The sequence below is a fragment of the Thunnus thynnus genome, chromosome 7 (assembly GCF_963924715.1).
Source record: "Thunnus thynnus chromosome 7, fThuThy2.1, whole genome shotgun sequence".
In the NCBI taxonomy this organism is placed as follows: Eukaryota; Metazoa; Chordata; class Actinopteri; order Scombriformes; family Scombridae; genus Thunnus; species Thunnus thynnus.
The window spans coordinates 28,870,220-28,891,132 of NC_089523.1; the positions used below are offsets into that span (position 1 = coordinate 28,870,220).

Below are 20,913 nucleotides of genomic sequence, written 5' to 3' on the forward strand. Positions count from 1 at the left end.
TTCTTCCACTCTTGCTTATAATGTCCTATTGTATTATTGTGTACTTTTAACTGCTTTTATACAAGGTCAATATAAAAATAGGCAATCAGTGCATGAGTTGCCCAAATAAACTCCAGAGCGAGTCTCATTCCACTGCCCAATATTCTCACCAGCTGCAAAAACTGCTGAGAGAAACTGACATCATGTTATTCTGTCACAGATATGAAATGTATACAGAAACAACTCTGATGTGGTCATATGATTTGTAGACTATCTCTTCTTTCTGTTGACTGTGAACTCCCCCCCCACCAGCGTCCTCCGTTGGCTGGTCTGGTTCAGAGACACTTGGGGTTTTTTTTTTTTGCCACAGCTCTATGGGACGATTGCTGAATCACAAAAAAAGAATCACTTAGAAGTTCACAGTGAATGATGGGAAAGCAGACCAAACCTTGAGGCACACTGGCACTGAAGCCCTGCGGTGAAGGGTATGAAATGCCCCATGGTAGACTGGTAAGACGTGTCGGTGGGGTCGGTAAGGCACGGAGGTCATTCGGAGGACCATGCAGTATGTTATAAGACCATAACAGAGCAGAGAAAATAGATCAGAGTGTTTACTTTGGATTGTGAATCAGGTTTTATTTGCATGACAGGAACACCTGTGTTGCTCTCATTATATTAAGAATGTATGTTAAATATATACTGAGCCAAAATACCTCATTTAAATCTAAGGTTTTACATTTTCTGTAGGTCTACTCAGTGTATCTTATACGCAACAGGCCTGACGTTTCATAATCTGATATGCAAAATGTAGCACAGTCTCGGTTTGACTGGTTTTCATTTCCTGATACAGATTTAATATTTTTCTTTGTAATAGCTAGTAAGAGATATTTCTTTTAAAAAAAGGGCACAAGAAGAAATACTCCTTATCTTTAATTTGATCGAATACATGACTGCTATGTTAATTGGATTTTTTTATTTTGCTGTTGTTATTTTTATATCTAAGTCAATGAGATACAGGAAGAAGACGAGATAAGGACTGAGGTTGTTGATGTGTCATTGCCGGGAGGACACATCAGATCTCAGAGCTCCTATAAATGATGGGCCATCTTTAACCACCAGGTGGCAATGCACACCCATCAAAACTACAGTCATAGCTGCAGACACCCTCATTTCATTTTCACTCTCTTATCGTTAATGATAATCAGAGATATTCTATTGTTGACACTGTGGGGAAATTCTCTGTCGTGTCTGTGTTAGAGGGATTACTGTTTTATTTGTTTTAGGGGATTTTACCTTGTGGTATTGTTGTATTATTGTTGGTATTTTAGGGGATTTTACCTTGAGTTCCCTTCTGTTAAATGTCATTTATTTCCAATGTTTGTGTTGCTTATTCTTCATAACTGTCCCATTGAATAGAAGAAATAGACGCCTATAGGAAACACAAATGGGCAAAAGCTAAAAAATCCAAAACCCAAGACTGTACTATACCAATTTACTATCTTTACTTCGCCGATGAATCATCCTTCTAGACAGAGACAAAATCATTGAAACCATCACCGTTTGTTTTAGTCTAGCTTTCCTTTTGAAAATACACAATCCAACCTCTAAAAAGCACCCAGACCTGGGACAGCACACCACAAGGTCCAGCCCTGTTGGCTCTCCATTCCTTGAAGTCCACTATTCTACTTTTAGACTGGCTAGTTACAAGTGTCTCAGTTCTTTGGTCTGGCAGCCGTTTACGTTAACAGCCAACAGGTAAATGTGGTCAGTTTGTGAGACACTAGTGCCATGCAAGGCTTGTTGACATGTCAGTCATCACTGCCTCAGTGGCACACAGACCAGAGAGTGTGAGAGAGTTGGAGCCTCTTAAGTCAGTCATTCAGCATGTTCAGCTCCTGGCTTCCTGATGTGGACAGAAGGCAGGCAGCAAAGCTCTGTTAAACAGCAGATGTTTTACACTGCGGCCGTTACCCTCATTTCCTGGGCGGAGAGCTTCGCTCTATTAGACGAGTAACAGGAACTACAAAAAAAGAGAGAAAAGTTAGAGGGAGAGGGGAAGAGAGAGAGAGAGAGAGAGGCAGAGCGAGGAAACGCGAGAGAAAAGTTAGCTGGGCTCACAGCTCCCACAAATCACTTTGTCACCAGCAAGCTCTGACAAGCACTGGGAGAGAGGGAGTGCACAAGGGGAAAAGGGAGAGAGACAGGGAGTTAAATAGAGGTGTGAATAGGGAGTTGTGTCAGAAGAGACCCAGGAGGGAAGGTGTGAAGGAGCTGCAAAGGGCATGAACGAGGTGATACCGATGGATGGATAGAGGGAGGAGAGGACAGAGACGAGACTGCAATCCGATTCACAAAACAGTGTGAGCTGAGAGGGACTGTTACTCCTGCTACTGCTGTCGTTGTCTGGATGCTATACTCATTTAAAGAGAAGGTGTGTAACACTTAAGATTTTGTTAAAGGAGGACAGCGTTTCATTGACAGAAGGAGAGTTTTGCTGTGTGTTTTTTTTTTTCTATCCTCGTCCATTCATATCTAGCATCCTTGCTTGAGCTGTTTACATCCGAGGCTCGGTACACCGTCGTATTATTGTGTTTGAAGATGAAGACACAGTCAAGGGGGACAGCTGCGCTGTGTGTGATGTAGGCATGAGTCGGAAGCGTTGAAAGCAATTTCTGAACTGCAGCTGTACACAGATCACATGTTGTTACTGCTTAAAAGGGGTAGTCACAGCAGAGAGCGATAAAGTTTGTCAGATGTTTTTTCAGCAGGGACATTTTTCTTCATAGTTTCACTGCATAGGTTTTGTGACTGGTATAGATTAAGTTAGTGAAAGCTAGATTCTTAAATATTACATTATACTGTCTGTCCCTGCACTGTGGAGATTTGATTAACTCTGGGCTGACTGACAAAAACCCCTTGAGAGTTTTATCTGTAAAGGAAGTCAGAGGTCATCTGATCAAACTTCAAAAACAGAGACATAGGAAGGCCATTTTTTCACTTTGAGCACAGGACGTGTCATTACTATTTTCACTTCCTTAGAGACATTCAGCGAGGACATACTTGACTTCACGTCTCATTTACAGAATTATCCTGAATGATCTGTGAAGAGACCTTGTGGGTCAAGGAGGACAGAAAGTGGTGTCAGCTGAAAACCGTTAGAGTCAGATTGTAAGTAAGTCGGACTCTGCCAACACTGCTCTTCATTTTGAGTTTCATACAGTTCCTCTCACAGTCGCTCAGCTGGTCTCTGGGGACATGTAAAGAAAAACTGCTTGGTGAGCAATACACCACTGAGCTGACACGTGGAGGTGTATATATTTGCTTCGACTAAGACAGGATTCAGTTCAGTAGCAAGTTGGTTTGCGAGTATTGTACCAGCTCTGTTGAGTTTATGTTGTTGAGTGTTGATAGATCGTTTGGACCGATGGGAACTGCATAAATCATCTAAGTCTCGGGGGCACTGTCTGTGTGCATGTTTGGCTGGGCTCTGTTAGTATTTGACAGCTCCGCTCTGGGCTCACTTGAGTGTCTGAGACGTCATTGTGTTACCTGTGTGGGTTGAGTCAGAGGCTGGCTCATCACTCGATGTCTGTCTGCCCACTCGGATTCTCTCCACCTGCTCCTGTGCAAAGAGGACACAAGTGTTAGGTGCTTTTTCACAGCAGTGGCACCAGTAGTCCTGAACTTTCATAACTCTCCACACTGCTGTAATTGTACTGCCGCGTGTAAACACCTTGCGTCAGTCACACCTTTCCACGGAGTGATTCACTGTTCCCTAAGCATCCCGGATCGGAGGCAGTCGGTGAAGGGGGAGAGGTGAGGGAGGACTCGCTAATAACCGAAGCTCATCAGTGGTTGTGGAGCCGCAACAAGTCAGGGTGGCACAATGAAGCTGGCACTCTTGATGATCATGGTGGTGTACATGGTGGGCAGAGTAAGTGGTATGTCTACATGTAAGACATTGGACTTGGAGATGGTGAAGAAAAAACGCATCGAGGCCATCAGGAGCCAGATCCTCAGCAAACTGCGTCTGCCGAAGGAGCCTGAGCCAGATCAGGCCGGAGACGAGGAGGAGATCCCTTCCCCTCTGATTTCCCTCTACAACAGCACCAAGGAGATGCTGAAGGAGCAGCTGACCCAGGTCCACACAGACATCTCAACAGAACAAGAGGAGGAGGAGTACTTCGCCAAGGTGCTGCACAAGTTCAACATAAGCAGTGAGTACTAGATAACTCAGAACAGCAGTACATCAGTCGATACATTAGTACCGTACAGTGTGCATGTGGACACCCGTGGTCGAGAATGCGGGTAATTGTTGATGGTTTAACTACAGCAGTAAGAATGTCAAGTAATAGTATGGGTGTGATTTATGTCCCCACATTTACAGTGTATGTTAAGGCACACTGCGTAAGACTCATACAAAGATCCTAGAGATGCATTGATAGTTTTCATTTTCATTTTATCACTATTAGTAGCTGGGAAAACACAGAAATTACCCAACAATTACGTTGATGGACTAAAATTGAAAAAAAATTCAGAACAGGTGCTCTTTGGAAAGGGGACAACTGTATATAAATGTAATTAAAAAAAAAAACAAAGATGGTTTGAGGTACTTTGTTGTTCAAAGCAAATATTTCACAATGTCATTTCGTTAAATTTCTCACCACATTTCAACATAGACAAACCTTAAAGTGGTTGGTGGAATATTCAGATTTACTGGCTACAGCTCAAATTAATCAGCATCTGCCTAATGGGTGGTATCAGTTCCACTCTCGGCCATAAATTTCCTCAACATGTGTACCCTTTCTGATCTCCACCCAACATCTTCAGGCAACATGAATAGTTCAGAGATCACAGGCGTTACAAGTTAGCTGGGTTGTATGTTGCATCTGGTCTGATGCTCTGTGTTGCTTTCGTGGTATCTATGGCATTTTTACTGCTTTATTAGCACTCTTTGTTTGGCTAGCCTGCAAATGTTTGTTCAGCCAAATGGTTTTTGGCTGTAATTGTGCAATGACTCCCAAGCTGTTATGATAAACATATTTTATTTAGTTTTGTTTCTTTGCTCCATTGTTCTCTGCATGTCTATACTCCTCACCCTATCAGGCAGGCATCCACACTATCCCTGCTTTATCCACCACTTCAAAAGAAAGACTTGAGTGGATGGACCATGCTCAGGAGTGTGCAAACCAAAAGGAGAACAAAGGAATTTTCATAATGAAGAGCATTATTTTGTTCTGCTCAGATGAAAACCAAAGAACAGGCGATGAGAGAAGCCATGAAATGCACTCCTTCACCCTCACCCTGTCTCATTCTCTCTTCTATTTTTTCTGGGGTTTTTTTCTCGCTGTCTGTCCCTCAGGGATTGGGGGTTTCCTGTAACTTGAGCATTGGGTTCTCCCTTGTCTATCCTGTCACTTGTTCTCAATGATATCTCTTTCTATTTATTTCATTTTCCATTTCATTTTGTCTCTGTATACGCGGTTATCCGTCGCTCTCTTTCTCTTTCCCTCTCATTCTTTTTCTTCGCTGGGTTTCCTGAGAATATTATCAGTGTGTTTGCGTGTTCGTGTTTGTGACAGGGCAGCTTGGCAGGAAGGAAGGCAGGCTGATGGCCACTGAGATCTTGAGTGACTCAGGTCCGGTGCAAGCGGTGCCCATGGGGAGCATGTGTTTCCTACCTCTGTGGAATGCCAGAGAACACCCATCCACTGTCTTAACCCTCAGCACAGATTCCTTTTAAACAGAGTAAACCTCCACAACACTGGGGAAGGGTGAAGACCAAGTGTACGAGCGTACGTGTGTAGGCCTAGCAAGAAATGTTTTGCAATTATTAAAAAAAAAAAAAAAAAAACCCACACGCAAGAGGGTGTGGGAGAGAATCCAGCTTCTGCTCTTCTGTGAGAAGTAAAAGACAGAGAACTGTGTCTGAACAAAGCAATAAAAATAGAATCCAACAAGACAACAATGTTGTTTGCAATATTCATTAAAAATCCTGTTCGTCATTTCAATTTGTGGTTCTTTTTTATAGGGCTCACACTTTTCCTGATACGCCAGAACAGCCAACGGGGATGCATATTTGCGTGCATTTTATAACTTAATGGTTTTGTTCTCCATCATGGTAATTGTGTGGTGGATTAGGCTAAATTCCTGCAGCCAGTTAGCATGGTAGCAGTGGTAGTGGTCCAAATGTAATTCAGCTTGTTTACAGAGGGAACTCTTTTTCGTCTTTTGGAAAACAGTCACTTTGCATCTGCGGTTATTATATTCAAGAGTAAATGAAGCCGTTACAACCCTACAATGGAGAAGAGTAGCGACGGGGGTCGGACAGCATGTGTAAGATAGGGTGAGGTGGGCAACGAAACATCAATGAGGGGCTGTGGGAGGGTGGAGCCGAGTGTATGAAGGAGGCAGGTATTTAGCCTGTTGCTGGAATTTGGTTCCTCCCACTGGTAATTACAGAGCTGTCTCCCTACCTGTCACAACAGCTGTCCCCGGCTTACCTGTGGATAGGCCCTGATTCAACACACAAATCCCCCCCACACCCATATTAGTATGCAGGCTAGGGTGCTATCTTTACACCTATCTTGAAGAGCGTGGGCTCTTTTCTCAGTCGAGCATGAAGAAGAAATTTTATACTTTGTTCCCTCAAAGTGTATTTTGATCTCATGAACAGTTCAGTCATATGTCTCTAGAGACAATGCAATCTGTGTTAATTTGAAAGTCGAAGTGAGGATAAGACCTCACTATAATTACGGCACTGCAGCCAATATGCTTCTTAGGGGGAAGTGACCTAATTTCCTGTTTCGTAAACACTTCTCTAACCCTTAACACATTTATCTTAGTTTACTCAAACTAGCTGGAGATGATGACTTTCCGTACTTGGTGTTGCTTGGCACATCACTGCCAGTCCACTGCTGTCCACATACTGTACACTGCTGTGACGCTCGGTGTTTCCATTCATGCACTTACAACCAAACATTTGACTCTTCTCTGGGTGGGACCGGTAAAATGTCATCTCATTTCCCTTTACACTCCACACCAGCTCGTTTCAGTTTCAGTTTGGCTTCACTAAAAGGGGTGAAACACTACCTAAGTAGCGGCACAGATGGTGATACTGGTAAATGATACACAAGCAGCCGTGACATGCAGGACTGTGGTACAGCCTGGACCGTCTAGGCAGAGCAAATATGCAAGGCTGGGTTGTAGCTGCTGTCAAAGAGTAATTCCCGGACTTGAGAAGCAAAGAATCACGGCTTTTGGCAGGCTGAGGCAAAGTAGAAGGTTTGGGCCTGAGCCAGACCCCAGGCTCCATTGATACACATCTCCAATTTCCCTGCACCCCCCCACACACACCCTTCCATCCGTCACTGTTATATTCATATGCGAGCGTACTTCACTCTGCTGTTTTCTTTGCATTTAAGGTGCTACAAACCCCCTCTCACACCTCCTCTCACTTCTTTCCTTCCACACTGTGTTTCACTCTCGTGTATCTTTGTACGTCTCTGTCTGACTTAATCCTTTGCAATGTATCGCTTGTAGATTTATGGTGTTAAAGCCTTCAGTAGCTTGGCTCTGTTTTCTATCACGCTCTGCATGGGGAATGTTCCTGCTGTCATGATATGGCCAGGCTCAGGGATAAAAGTTGCAAATATGGGCAGGAATACATTAAGAAAACAAAACACTCTTTATGGTCTGCTTTACAGCAGCTGGAATAGATGAGTGTTTGGCTTTAGTCAGGTTTATTGAGTAACACTGGCTTATTCAATTTTAGTAATGGGTGTAAAAAACAGTGAAAAACATTTATGATGATGAAAAAGAGGTTTATTTATGAAAAAAAAACCAAGTCTGCAAGTACTAAAATTAAGTTTGAATATTTGTAGTGTAATAATAAAAAAAAAGTTCATAGATAAACAAATCTGAACTTGTAAGTTTAAGGTTATTCTTTGAACCTTGTGTCTATTAACTGTTCCTAAAGAGCACCCATTTGTCCCATTGCCATGTTCCATTAATTAAAAAAATATACTTTTGTATGCCAAGAGATATCGCAGTATCGTGTATTTACTGTAGAGATTGCGAGTGTAGTCAGCCAACTATCTAAATCCATGAAAAGAGCTCCCAAAAAACTCCCGTCCCCTCCACGACCATAAAATGGATTTGTCTCATAGCAAAAACTTTTATTACTGCTCTCCTCTTACTCACTAATATTGGTCTTCGACCCAGATTTAAGTGTTTTAATATGTAGTATCTGTAGAATTAGAGTCACAATTCAATATTTACATTTTTCTATATTATATAGCTTGACAGTGCTCATTTTTTCTTTAAATTTTACAAAAAATGTCATAGATAGCTCTTAAAAAAACACATAAAACACTTAACAGAAGAGCATTTACATTACAAAGGCTGGTTTGAGACATTATACAACACCTGTTGTGAAATCAGATGATCAGAATTTCATTTGACATAATAAATAGATAACCAACATTTAAAATATGCCTTGATCAGCTGTGATAATCAGGCAGATCAGCTTGTAGGACATCCCTGTTCTCTCATTTGTCTCTTAAATGGGCATTGTAATCATTATCTGTGTGAGATTATTCCTTGTTTGAACTTGCTAAGTAAATGTCCATTTTAAATCACACAGGAAAACATAACGACGGAGACAAGCCCCAAAAAATATCGATGTACTTCAACGTCTCCGAGATTCGGGCGACTGTGGGGGATTACCGCCTGCTGACCAATGCGGAACTGCGGATGCTCATCAATAAACCTGCGATAATTACAGAGCAGCGAGTGGAGCTGTATCAGGTTGCGAACAGCTCATCACGCTACCTTGCTTCCCGTTTCATCGATAACAACTGGAAAGACAAGTGGCTGTCCTTTGAAGTCACAGAGACCTTGCAGGACTGGCTCAAAGGGACCGGTGAGTTAAACAAACAATTTATTCAGTTATCTGTTTACTATAGTTCAGCTCATCTCATGCAATTGCATTAATGTAACCGAACACTTTTTAAATTGGCTCATATTGTAATTTTCTGTCTTTTCTTAGACGATGAAAGGGGTTTTGAACTCCGGCAGTTCTGTGAATGCGGCCAGACAGCTGGAGTTCTCAAGTTTGACATTTCTGGAACCAAAAAGGTTAGGGGAGACCAGGGAGCTATGCAAGCGATGACGGAGCAGCCACCTTACATCCTGACCATGTCTATCCCTCAAAACGTCAGCAGCCACCTCACTTCACGCAAGAAGCGTTCCACGGCAACAAAGGATACCTGTACAGCGTAAGCAATTCTGCATATCTGACATCCTTTTGGGTTGGGTTTTATGCAACTTAACCCACTACAAGTCATAATAAATGCTTTATTTTAAATGGACCGCATTTACGTAGTGCTTTTTGGCCTAAATAGGATGAAGTGCTTTACATTCACCCACGCACACTGATACAAGACAGAGTTGCCATGCAAGGCAGCTGACCAGTAGCCATTGCTCAAGGATACTTTAACATGTGGACAGGAAGAGCCGGGGTTCCTCCTGAGCCAGAGCTGCAACAGAGCACTGGCAATATTGACTTGTCACTTCCTTTTGGTAGAGAAGTGACTAGTGTATCACACACCACATGATTTAATTCAGGAAAAGAGAGTGAGGGATCTTGTTTAGGATGGAAATGCCGTCTCAAATTCAGCTGTAATTTATATAATCGTGAGATGGGTGTATTATTACATTAAAACAGTCCTTAGTGCAGCATTAAAACCTTTAAAACATTTAAACTCAGCATGCATCTCATCTCAAATTTACCTTCTATAGCAACTATGCTGTAAAAATCTCTATGCTTCTCTATCACCTCACTTAAAAGATGTTTCCCTGTTTTCTCACATGCAGCCAGACAGAGACCTGTTGTGTGCGGAGCTTGTACATCGACTTCAGGAAAGATCTGGGCTGGAAGTGGATACATAAGCCAGCGGGCTACTACGCCAACTACTGCATGGGGTCCTGCACCTACATCTGGAATACTGAAAACAAATATTCTCAGGTAGGGTGCAACACCTTGCTGTGGTGTGCAATCCACATCTGATTACATGGTAGAATAAGTTATGGTGGTTTGGCAGCTCAGACTGGTGCTTTTCTCCCTACATGGTCATTGGAGGATTGTTTTGATTCACACTCCCGTTGATTGACAGAAAATGAACAATTCTTTGGTTCTGGCTTCTCAAATGTGAGATTTTGCTGTAGTTGGTGGTTTTTTTTGACATTTTAAAGGCTATATGAGTCGTTTTTTTTAAAAAAATAATCAACATACTAATTGTTAAACCTGCATTAACTGATTTTCTTGGCCAATTGGGGGCAGTGGAAACAAGTTGTGGACCTAATACTGGCATATCATCACCTTTTAAATTGATATGTTAAACTTGTTAGCAAACAGCTGCTTATTTACACATCCAGCAGTTATGGAACAACATTGTACATGTAAGTCCAATATTCACTCTCCACCAGCTCTGTTTTTGCTCTCTACCAACTCCTGAGGGAAATATCTGCCTCTTTAGCTGCTAAATGCTCCACTATGTTCACCAGCTAGTCACTAACTGTGTCTGTTTGCCATTTGGTGCTGAGGAGGTAGTGTACAGTGGGGTTTTTAGAGCTTTTTCTTTAAAAACAGCTGCCTACTGTGGCCATAAATGACACCACGAGAACGCTGAGAGTGAACCAAAACAGTAAAGTTGCAATCAGACAGCTAAACAATGAGCTGGAACTTGCTATAAAGTTCTGTAAAGCTGAGGGGAACTGCAGAGTAAGTCAGAATAGGTAGGTTCATCATGACGAGCGACGCCTCTCACGCTACACATTGTCATTTGATACATTGTTATTATAAAAAATATCCATTGTAGTTGCTTTAATTACAGTAATCATTAGTTGCAGGCCTAATTCAAATAATATAACACTTTGACTTGACTGATATTTTTAGCCACACTCGTGACATGGCTCTAGAGATAACAACGTCAGTCACACACACTGAAATATCTCAACAACTATTGGATGGATGGCCATTATTTTTTTTGGACAATCATGGTGCCCAGAAGATGAAGCCCACTGACTTTGGTTATCCCTTAATCTTACCCGTTGCGCCACCAAGATGTTCATTTTGTATAAGTGAAATGTCTCAACAATTATTGGATGGGTTTCCATGAACTTTGGTACACATAGGCTATTCATGGTGCCTAGAGAATTAATTATTGTGCCAAGAGAAGGAAAGTCAGGCCATTGGTGGTTAACCTCGAAATCAAAGTTCTAACTTTTCCATAAAAACATTGCATTATCTACTGGTTAGACTAGCACAATATTTTGTACAGACATTCATGGTATGACTTTTCCTCTAGCACCACCATGAGGTTCACATTTGTGGTTTTGAGTGTCATGTCTCATCAGCTATTGGATGCATAGTCATGACATGTGGTACAGAAATTCATGTTTAACGATTTTGTGAGTTTGTCCAATACTTTGGTTTATGACCGACCTGCAAAACAAATAACATTCCATCAGCTGCTTGATGCTGAACTTTGTGTTCAGTGCGAATTACCAAATGTTAGTATGCTAATACACTAAACTAACATTGGTAATATTATACCAGCAAAACATCGCTGCGTTAGCCTTGACAGAGCATTGCGCTCAAAGCACCACTGCTAGCGTCACTGTGGTCTCTTAGTCTTGTTAAAATGAGGTCAACTAACCATTTGTGTCAGTATCTGAAAATCTGACATCTAATCCCAAAATTTACATCATTATTGTTTAAATAAATATTTTAATTAATAATTATATGCAACAAAAACTAATTTAATGAAATGTTCTAAGACTGTTCAATAAGTAACAGTTTGTGGCTGATGCTTGGGTTTCAGTAAAAGTCCAGTATCATCGTTGTTTTGGTCTTACCTCACTATGAAGCACGCAGTGAGTCATTGGGACTCGTGTCCCTTATCCCCCATTTTCGAGGCAAACTTGTAAATCCTCTACAAATTTGGCCGTTTTCTATTACAGTTGCTTTGGCACATGCCATGTCGGTGATGAAACTCTGAGCTGAGTTCTCTGTTTTCATGTCTTTCCCTAATTGTTTACAGATTTTGGCCCTGTACAAGCATCACAACCCAGGAGCCTCAGCCCAGCCCTGCTGTGTTCCCCAGGCACTGGAACCACTTCCAATCCTCTACTACGTGGGCAGGCAACACAAGGTATCTACACCGCAACTGAGTAACATTCAATCTTAGGTGAAATGTTTACAGAACATTTGATGTGAAAGCAACACTTACAGATGACTTAACACATGACTGTTGATTTTCACTTTCAGGTGGAACAGCTGTCCAATATGATTGTGAAGTCCTGCAAGTGTAGCTAAAAATACAAACGGCCGACTGCTCTGCCTCCCCTCGAACACATACAGAGATGGAAGAAGTCATGTTTGAGACCACAGACAAGAACATCCTACTGATAGTGAGAGAAAGAGAATAACGTAGCGGAGCAGACAAGGGGAAAAAAAATATTTAAAGTCATCAGGATCTTTGTTGTCCAGCTTTCCTCCTGCGAGCCCTGCCATTATCAGGTTGGAAGCAAATCAAACCATGAACTTCTTTATATAGATATAATAGGTGATTTCTTTTCTATGTGTATATACTTTTTTTTCCTCGCAGTAGTAAAAATATCTGTCTTGAAAAGAATTAATTTATTTGTTGGATGGACAGATGTGCTAAGAAGTGATACACAAGTCTACAAGTGTGTCTGTTTGACCTGGTCAAGGATAAAAATGATTTATTACACTCAAAAAAAAAAAAGGTGCGTAAAGGATACCAAAGGACATGAGGACCAAAATGACCTCGGTGGAAGAACATTTTTTCTTTTCACAGATGGCTGTCTGGGACATTTCTGTTTGCCACATCATCCTCCTAAAGAGGTCATAGTTAAAGGTGCTAAATCAATCCCAGGTATGGAAAACAGTGGTCGTTGGGGTTTCCCTGGAAGATTTTGCTGCAGGTGTTTTTGGAGAGAGCAACACCATAAAGGACAGCAGACAACCACAGGGACAGTCCGACATGGGGAAACTCCCTCTGACTGAGAGGCTGGAGTTTGCAGCCAACTGAGCAACGATTCACATGAACCGTCCATCAGTTTTTTTTTTTTTTTTTTTTTTTGCTTGTTCTTTCAGCCCACATGATTTTTTTGCAATGCTTTTTTTGTCACTGTGTTTGTGTTCATATTTGAATGTCAGCTTGTCCTTATGAATCCTCTCGAGATGTCAGAGCCATGAGTAATATCAGTGGTTGACCATATTTTTCTTCCCTACAGCATTTACAGCCAACTTGTTTTCTTTAGATGGTGAGGGTCAGGGTTGTGGTTGTGTTGCTGGTTTTAGGGAAGAGCCAATTAGACTCAATACATACATTTGCTGTTTTTTATTGCCATAGTAAATTAGAGGCAATTTATTGCCTTTTATTTCAGGAATAGTTTTTACTTTCATCTGAAGTGTGATGCTTTTTGCACAATTCAGTTCTTTCAAAAGAATTAATTCGACTTCTGTGATTTGTTTTAGAAATAAAACGACACATTTTTTTTTTCTGTTTACCTTATTTTTATAATGCACTTAACATTTGAAATTTGTATGTGTAAATACTTTAAAAAAAAAAAAAACTGAAATAAACATTGATGTTAAATTATCAAGTCAGAGTGGAATATTTTTGTGAGGTGTCACAAAGCTGTGTTGCGTAGGAGTGTGTGTGTTACACTTGTCAGAGCGTGCAAATGATGCATGTTTTTTAATCAAGTCAAGTCCGGGAAAGAACATTTTATGAAATGAGCACAACTAAAGCACACTTAGCATGTAGCATTTAGCATGTAGCATGCAGTGTTGTATTGTTAATCACATGAAAGAGTGAATTAAAGTGTTAAACATGTTTTGGTTGTATGATAAGTAACTACAACAAGGTTATGCTTTGGCTAGTCTAGATATAAAAAAATAGTTTGCTGAAAATATATTCACTATAAAACTATAAAACTGTGACTTGAGTTGAAAACTGAGAGTAGGCTGATGTAGTTCAAGACTGCAGTTCAACACTGATGTACAGGGCCCACACCCACACACGCCTCCTTTTCCTCCTACACTTTTACAGTATAATATTACTCTTCTACTAATATCTCCCTCATGTAATCCTTCGCTGATGGGGATACACCTCACTGTGCATGCAAAAAAAACACGTCATGGTTCTTTCAGCAAATATTATAAAACTGGGTTGTGCACTTAGCAATGACTGTCCGATGTCAGGGGAGAGATCCACCAGTGGAAAAGCGTGGTATAAGCCAGGTGTGTGAGGTCTATTTCTGGGCGACCACTGGATGCCTGTTTACTCTGGATGACTGTGGACTGACTAAAGAAGAACAGCAAGCCCTACTGGGCTTCACCGACGGCTAACACCAGAATTCCCGGATGTGCAGCCTCGTTCTTGGCACTGCCTTTAACTGTATGGATGCATGCCATACCAACATTTTTTTACTATCTCCATGCAGCCCATCCATCCCCACCCCCACCCGACCAGCCCCACCCCTCTCCCTCAGTACTCAAGGGATTACTGGCAGCCCATGAGGCTGAATTGGGAATGAGGAGAGCAGGTCCAGACCCGTTGGTAAGTCCCAGACTTAAGGGCAGTGACTACATGGAAAATTAAACACACATACTGTACACATGCACATGAAAACACTGAACCCACTGACACACAGCCACGGCTCAGGCACATCAACGTCAAATGCCTTACATAAGCTTTGTGCTAGTGAGTGGTGTGGAGGATGCTTGTGCTGCTAACAAGGTGACAGTGATCTGTGCTATCTTGTTCCAAAGCCGGTCATGTTACCCAGGGTTCCTCTGGAAAGCACAGAAATTTTCCTCCAGCGAGCCAACACACAGAGTGCCTGTTTGGAAAGTGTTCTCTGTAGGCAGATAAACAAAGTGAAATGAAACATGATCAACATAATTGAATCCCCTTTTGTCTCACCTCTCAAAATGATTCAGTCAGATCTGTTGCCAGGTCTTGATTTTAATGGTGCTGGGGCACATTATGTACCGTGTTATCTTGGCAGGGCAAATGTAATTGGAATGTTAAAAGGTTTTTTTTTCTTCCAGAAAATAGGATCATTACCAAACCTAAACATGCAAAACATGAGTTTTGTTGGAAGAGACAAGATCATTGAAATTAGTTCCTAAAAAAGCCAGCCGTTCCACCTGTTTTACTTTCCCTGTAATGACCAAACAAAGGGTATGAATGTCAAGAGGCTCATAAATCTATCATGGTGTTAATGGAATGGTCCCAGAGGGAAGTCAAACTCAAGTAGGCTTGTCCTTCTAACCAATGTTCATTTCTCAGCAGCTGCTTCCTCTCGAGCCCTCAGGCTTTTTATGGCACTGAAACAAACTGCTGACACCTCCTGCCACAAAGCGAAGCACATCCCAGAACACGCTCTATCCCAGGAGAAAAAAAAAGTTTAAAAAAAAAAGGGGGGGCACTTGAATCCACCATGCAATGTATGAGAGTGTTACACAAGAGCAACAAGTGAGAAATGCCTGCTGCATTTCAAAATCAAGCAGGTGTTCTTTTACCACTAACGCGATCCACGTGCCGAGTTTATACGACCGAATGAGTAACCAGAAAATTGTTCTGTTGTTGCACTTCATCAGAGCGAACAAGTCATTCAATTTTGACATAATTGGCTCTTTAACTGCATCAGCGTGCTGCGTTTCATCTTCTTTTATCTGCAAAAGAAATGAAAGGCTCTGTTTAGTGTAATGCTGCCTTAAAGATTTTGCCTTTGTGGCACTTTTACGACTTAACAATGAAAACTGATCTCGCTAAATGTAAGAGTGATCTGCTGCCGCCGCCGCTGGTCTTGAAATGCTATTTTGGGTTCTGTCTTATTACAACATCTATGACATTTGCAATTATATGTCCACTGATCTTTTGCCACAACTGGTCATTAAAAGTAGAGCAGTGAAGCGGACTGGTATAATTCCTGTGGACTCAGAGAGAGCTGACTGTGACCTTAATAACACACCCTGGTGTCCTGCTGCTGCTCAGCTCTGCTTCACAAACACACAGCTGTTGGAAGCCATTGTTGCTCCAGGTGCTGAATCTGTATACATACAGCACATCAGCAAACACGTCTGTCTACACTTACTCGGTTATTTTCATTTTCATTTCAATGTTGATTACATTTCATTTTTGCTTTAAGACTAATTTAATTTGAGTTGTTTCAATATTTATATCTTTAAAATAACATTTAATAATAATAATGTGATCATTGTAATGGTTTATTGTTGATATTGTTGAAATATATATCTAGTGATGTAACGGTTCTGGCTGAATAAACTTGAGTAAATACTGACTTCTGTTTTATACATCTTTACCTTTTCTGTCCTCTGGATTTTAAATGTGATATTTGTTTATTTAGTTTAATGTTTTTATTTATTTATTTAGACTTACCTCATGTTATTCAATCACATTTTAAATTATTTTACTTCATTATTTTACTTCTTACAGGCCGTATTATAGCCAGATTAAAGTGTAAAATTACAGTAACTGTAGTGTTTTATTTTAGCTTCACTTTACAACAACTTTAACATTTATTACTTAATTTCTTAATTCTAATTTACCTCGATTACTATATTGCATCCCCCTCCACACACACACACACACACACATGCACACAATTTTTTTTAAATAAATGAAACAAATGTACATAATACAAACACACCACAACGTCTACAGACTATTTAGACATAAAGTCAGCATTGTTTAACATGTAAAAGCTAAGCAGTGAGTGGACAGGTTTGTCCCCTCTCTCCACCTGTCTTGTCTTTACCGCCATCCCTCTCACTTCACACCTGCAGTTTAAGTCAAGATGGTTATCACAGTCTGAATCACCGTATCTCTTGCGCCGTCTCTTCTTTTCTCCGTTTTCCTTCTCTCATCTTTTTGTTAACCCCTGCAAACGCTTTGAAGAAACTCCCTGGCCATTTTGAGTTATCACCTGAACAAAACATGGCAAGTGATAGGGGAAGAAAACAGATGTAGGTGAATGAATGAATGAGGGCGAGACAGAACAAAGGACCACACACACACACACACACACACACACACACACACACACATCTCTGCTTTCTGGATATTTAAGCTAAAAAGTTTGAACACTAATCTCCACGAAACAAATGAACTGAGGGAAAAAAAACGACAAGTTCGCAAATGAGAATATTTCGTTTCCTTTTTTTTTTTTTTTTTACGACAGATGGTGGTTGTGCTCTTTTGTCATGCACATAACCAGTAGCTAACATCATAGCTTAATACACGGTGGATCAAAGACAGGAGAAACTTAAACCCTCTTCAAAGTGAAAACTACAAAGGGAAAGTATGTCTGAGTGTGGTTATAAAACATGCTGCGCCCTGACTCATTTGCTGGACCTCAGTAAGTAAGAAATGTTTTCTAAAAAAGGAAAGGTACCAATTACATCTCCGGACTGGCTCCTTCTCACGGTACCGCCCCTCCGTTTCCTTCCTTCTTTTACTCTCTCTTGCTCTCTGTCCCTGGACACAGAGGGACAAATCTGCCCCTATAAACAGCTAGCATCTCCCTGGGTAATAGGAGGAGAAGATCTGACTCTGGAGACTAAAAACACAACAATGTCCAACCATATACTCCCAAAGGAGAGGCAGCCCCCCCCTTAAATAGCAGTTTAATCTCACAAACACGACTGAGCAACATACCCCAGCGGAGGGGAGGAGAGTTGATGGGGTTTGAGGGTCCCATAATTCCCTGAAGCATCCACTGGATCAACTCTGCTCCACTAGCATCGCTATCTCCATGATTTATAAAGGAAAGTTTCTTTCATCTCTGCTTCTAAAAGGTGAACATCTTTCCTGGATTTTCCATCCATGTCAACGGCTGAATGCTTATCTGATGCTGTACTAGCCTGTAAAAATTGAACAGCGTTCATTTTGAATATGTATTGGGCTTAATTGTTTGTTTGTTTTTTTTTAGTGGAGATAGAATAACTCAACAACAAGCTGACAGCTGGTCAGACTGGCTCTCAGCCATGCTGATCGATATATATACGAGATAGAAGCAAACCGTTTCAGAAACAAACAAAAAAACAAACAAATGAAACACACACATAATGAAACAAACCTTCCATGACAAAGCTCAGTGGCTGCGCTTGATGAATCATTTATTTATTCAGGATTCGACACTCATATTCTACTGTATTCTACATAGAAGAATGTGTCACTAGGAAAAAACACTACTCAGATCATCCTTCTCATTTAGTTGTCTAAATATAACTTTTGTTTCTGTTTGCGAATGGCGTTACGGTAGATAAACGCTGCTTCATGACCATCGATCAACATTACTTTTTACACTATAGGATATTCTCACTAGCGCAGTAAGTAATGCTCTTAACAGTGAATGGCGGATGATTTTGGACTTCCAGAAGCTCATGAAACGGAGGCTTGCTGGGAGAGGGGGCGTTACTTCAGCTCTCCATGAACCCCTGAGGCAGTGACCCTCACCAGAGGGAGTAAACTTAAGTTCAATCACACTCTATTACTCATCCCATTGCCTCCTACGTCCACTCACACGCACACATATAGACTCAAAAACACTCTCACTCAGACACGCACACATCCTAAAGCACAGGCAAGGCTGCTGACTCCAATTAAAGAGAGGTGTGACTAAAGTCACAAATCACACACACACACACACACACCGGCGTAAAACTGGCGCGGCGGCGGACAGGAAGAAATATCATCTTCCTGTTCTGTGAATACACACACATTGGTATCACATGGTAACCCGACTCTTCCAATTGGATAAATGTGAGGTTAGGGAGGTGTTAGGTTTTTCAGGGTAGCTTGGTATAGGGTCTGTTTTAGATTAGTCAGCTGCGCTCCGCGGCCTCCCGTGTCAGTGGGGCTTTCAGCTGTATTGATGGGCATACGAGGGTTATGACAGCAGAGAGAAAGGCTCGGCAGCGTGTTCCTCCGTTGCCTTAGGTCAGCGTGCCCCCACCCCTCCTTCCTCTCCCCACTGGCTCTGAATTCCCCAATGAACAACACATTCCTCCTTCCCAGTCTCTCTGTTTATGACACGCCATCCTTTGAAGCAGCATGTGTGTGTTTGTGTACGTGTATGTGCATGGGTGAACAAATGTGTGTTGTTTATGTGTTAGCCCTGAGCAACCGAGGCTCGGCGAATACATAAACGTTTCGGCATGACGCTATCAAAGCCGAAGCATATGTTCGAGTGAGTATTCTATGAATCGGACACACCTGAGCGGATAATAGCACATACTGTATCTGTGCGACAGCTGTTTTTTACATTTGTGCACCAAAGATGGAATCTAGGCCAATTGAATTACACAGAGAGAGGGAGAGTGCATGAGAGCGATGGGTGGAGGAGAATGCTATGAGTCATCACCAAACTTGGGATGCGCTCGTTTTTTTTTTTTTTTTTTTTTTTTTAAAAGGCACACAGATTGAGAGGGGCAGACTGGGTGTTGAGACGAAGAAAAACAAACGAGTTGCTTTTCTAATTAAGGCAGCCCTGAAGGAGAGGGTGGGGGTGTTAGGGAGGTGGGGGGGGTGGGGGGTGGGGGGGGGTGGAGGTCAAAGCCAGCTGAGTCATTCCTTTACACCCATTTCCTGTGATCGAGGCACTTTGGGAGCGGGCAGCAGAGTGAAATTATGTGTTTGGTTTATTCAATCCTTCCTCGTTTCTCCTCCCATTCAATGCGCTCGCACACGCAATCATGTTATACATGAAACACATGAGAATATATTAAAATATACTCATGCATGCATGCGCAGTGTGCATGCATGAACAAATGTGCTCACACAAGTACATGAACGCATACGGACAGTCGCGTGCTCAATAGAGACTTTCTTGAATTAATTTATGTACTTTTTACGCTTTACTATTATTCACTACTTTTTCATTGCTTAAATATTGTACAGTTGTAACGACAGTACAGTTGTGGACTTCCTGGATCATATTACATGTTCACCGCTTCATAAAGCAACATGCGTAGCCCCCCGCGTTGTTTTAATGCAGGGCTGTTTTCGATCTGAATGCCTACTAAATTAGAATTCAAAACGGTCTTGGCATGCACACTCTCACATAGACACACCTAATACACGCATGTGCACAACACACACAAAAAAGGAATAGGTGTGTGAAGGTATAACAGAAGCCAGACACAAAAAGCAGACACTAATTCAGGCCAGCGTATCTTAGAATCAGCACCAGTCTGACCCTCTGGCGTTGCTGAATCATAAACGTTTAATTCGCTGGAACAACCGAGAGCTGACACAAATAGCTCCGCACACGTTTTTCCCGTAGCATCTGAGAAATCTTTGATGAAAAATGAAAAGGAGATGACCAGCTTTGGTGATGATACAGAGGAAGATCATAAAATTCAGTGAGAGTTTGAGAGACAATATCTGTGGTTGATTCTTTTTTTTTGTTTTGTTTTGTTTTTGTTCGCACCACCTGATGAACACATGTGACCGCACCACTGAGTGTGGTCCTCATTTGCTTTTAGATATACCTGCTGGTTTGTGCTCTAAAAAAAAAAAAAAAAAAAAAAAAAAAAAGGCTGTCTGCTCCAGGGAGAGTACCTAGATCTGATGCTGCCTCCTCTGCCTGGCCACCCAAGTGTACAGGATGTTAACTAATACTTCACAGTAAGGAATCATACTCCCTTGAGATAAAAAAAAAAAAAAGGCCCAGGGATGAGTCTGGAACGCACCCAAAGGTCTGTCAGTAGTTAATGCTAACTGACAGGAAAGTCCAACGGTAACAGCAACAGGAAGAGGAAACTCTCCCCCACAACATCCTGGATGGCCTGTCTATGTGTGACGGGAT

General features: G+C 41.6%; 1 protein-coding gene across 1 annotated transcript; it reads left to right on the forward strand.

Annotated features, from left to right (window-relative positions):
- Positions 1-1,171: 1,171 nt before the first annotated feature.
- On the forward strand, positions 1,172-13,239 carry tgfb1a (transforming growth factor, beta 1a). Its single transcript, XM_067595377.1, has 6 exons — positions 1,172-4,196; positions 8,624-8,902; positions 9,029-9,257; positions 9,856-10,006; positions 12,084-12,194; positions 12,311-13,239. The coding sequence occupies exons 1-6, from the start codon at positions 3,866-3,868 to the stop codon at positions 12,356-12,358; spliced, it is 1,149 nt and encodes a 382-aa protein (XP_067451478.1). The 5' UTR covers positions 1,172-3,865; the 3' UTR covers positions 12,359-13,239.
- The last annotated feature ends 7,674 nt before the right edge of the window (positions 13,240-20,913 follow it).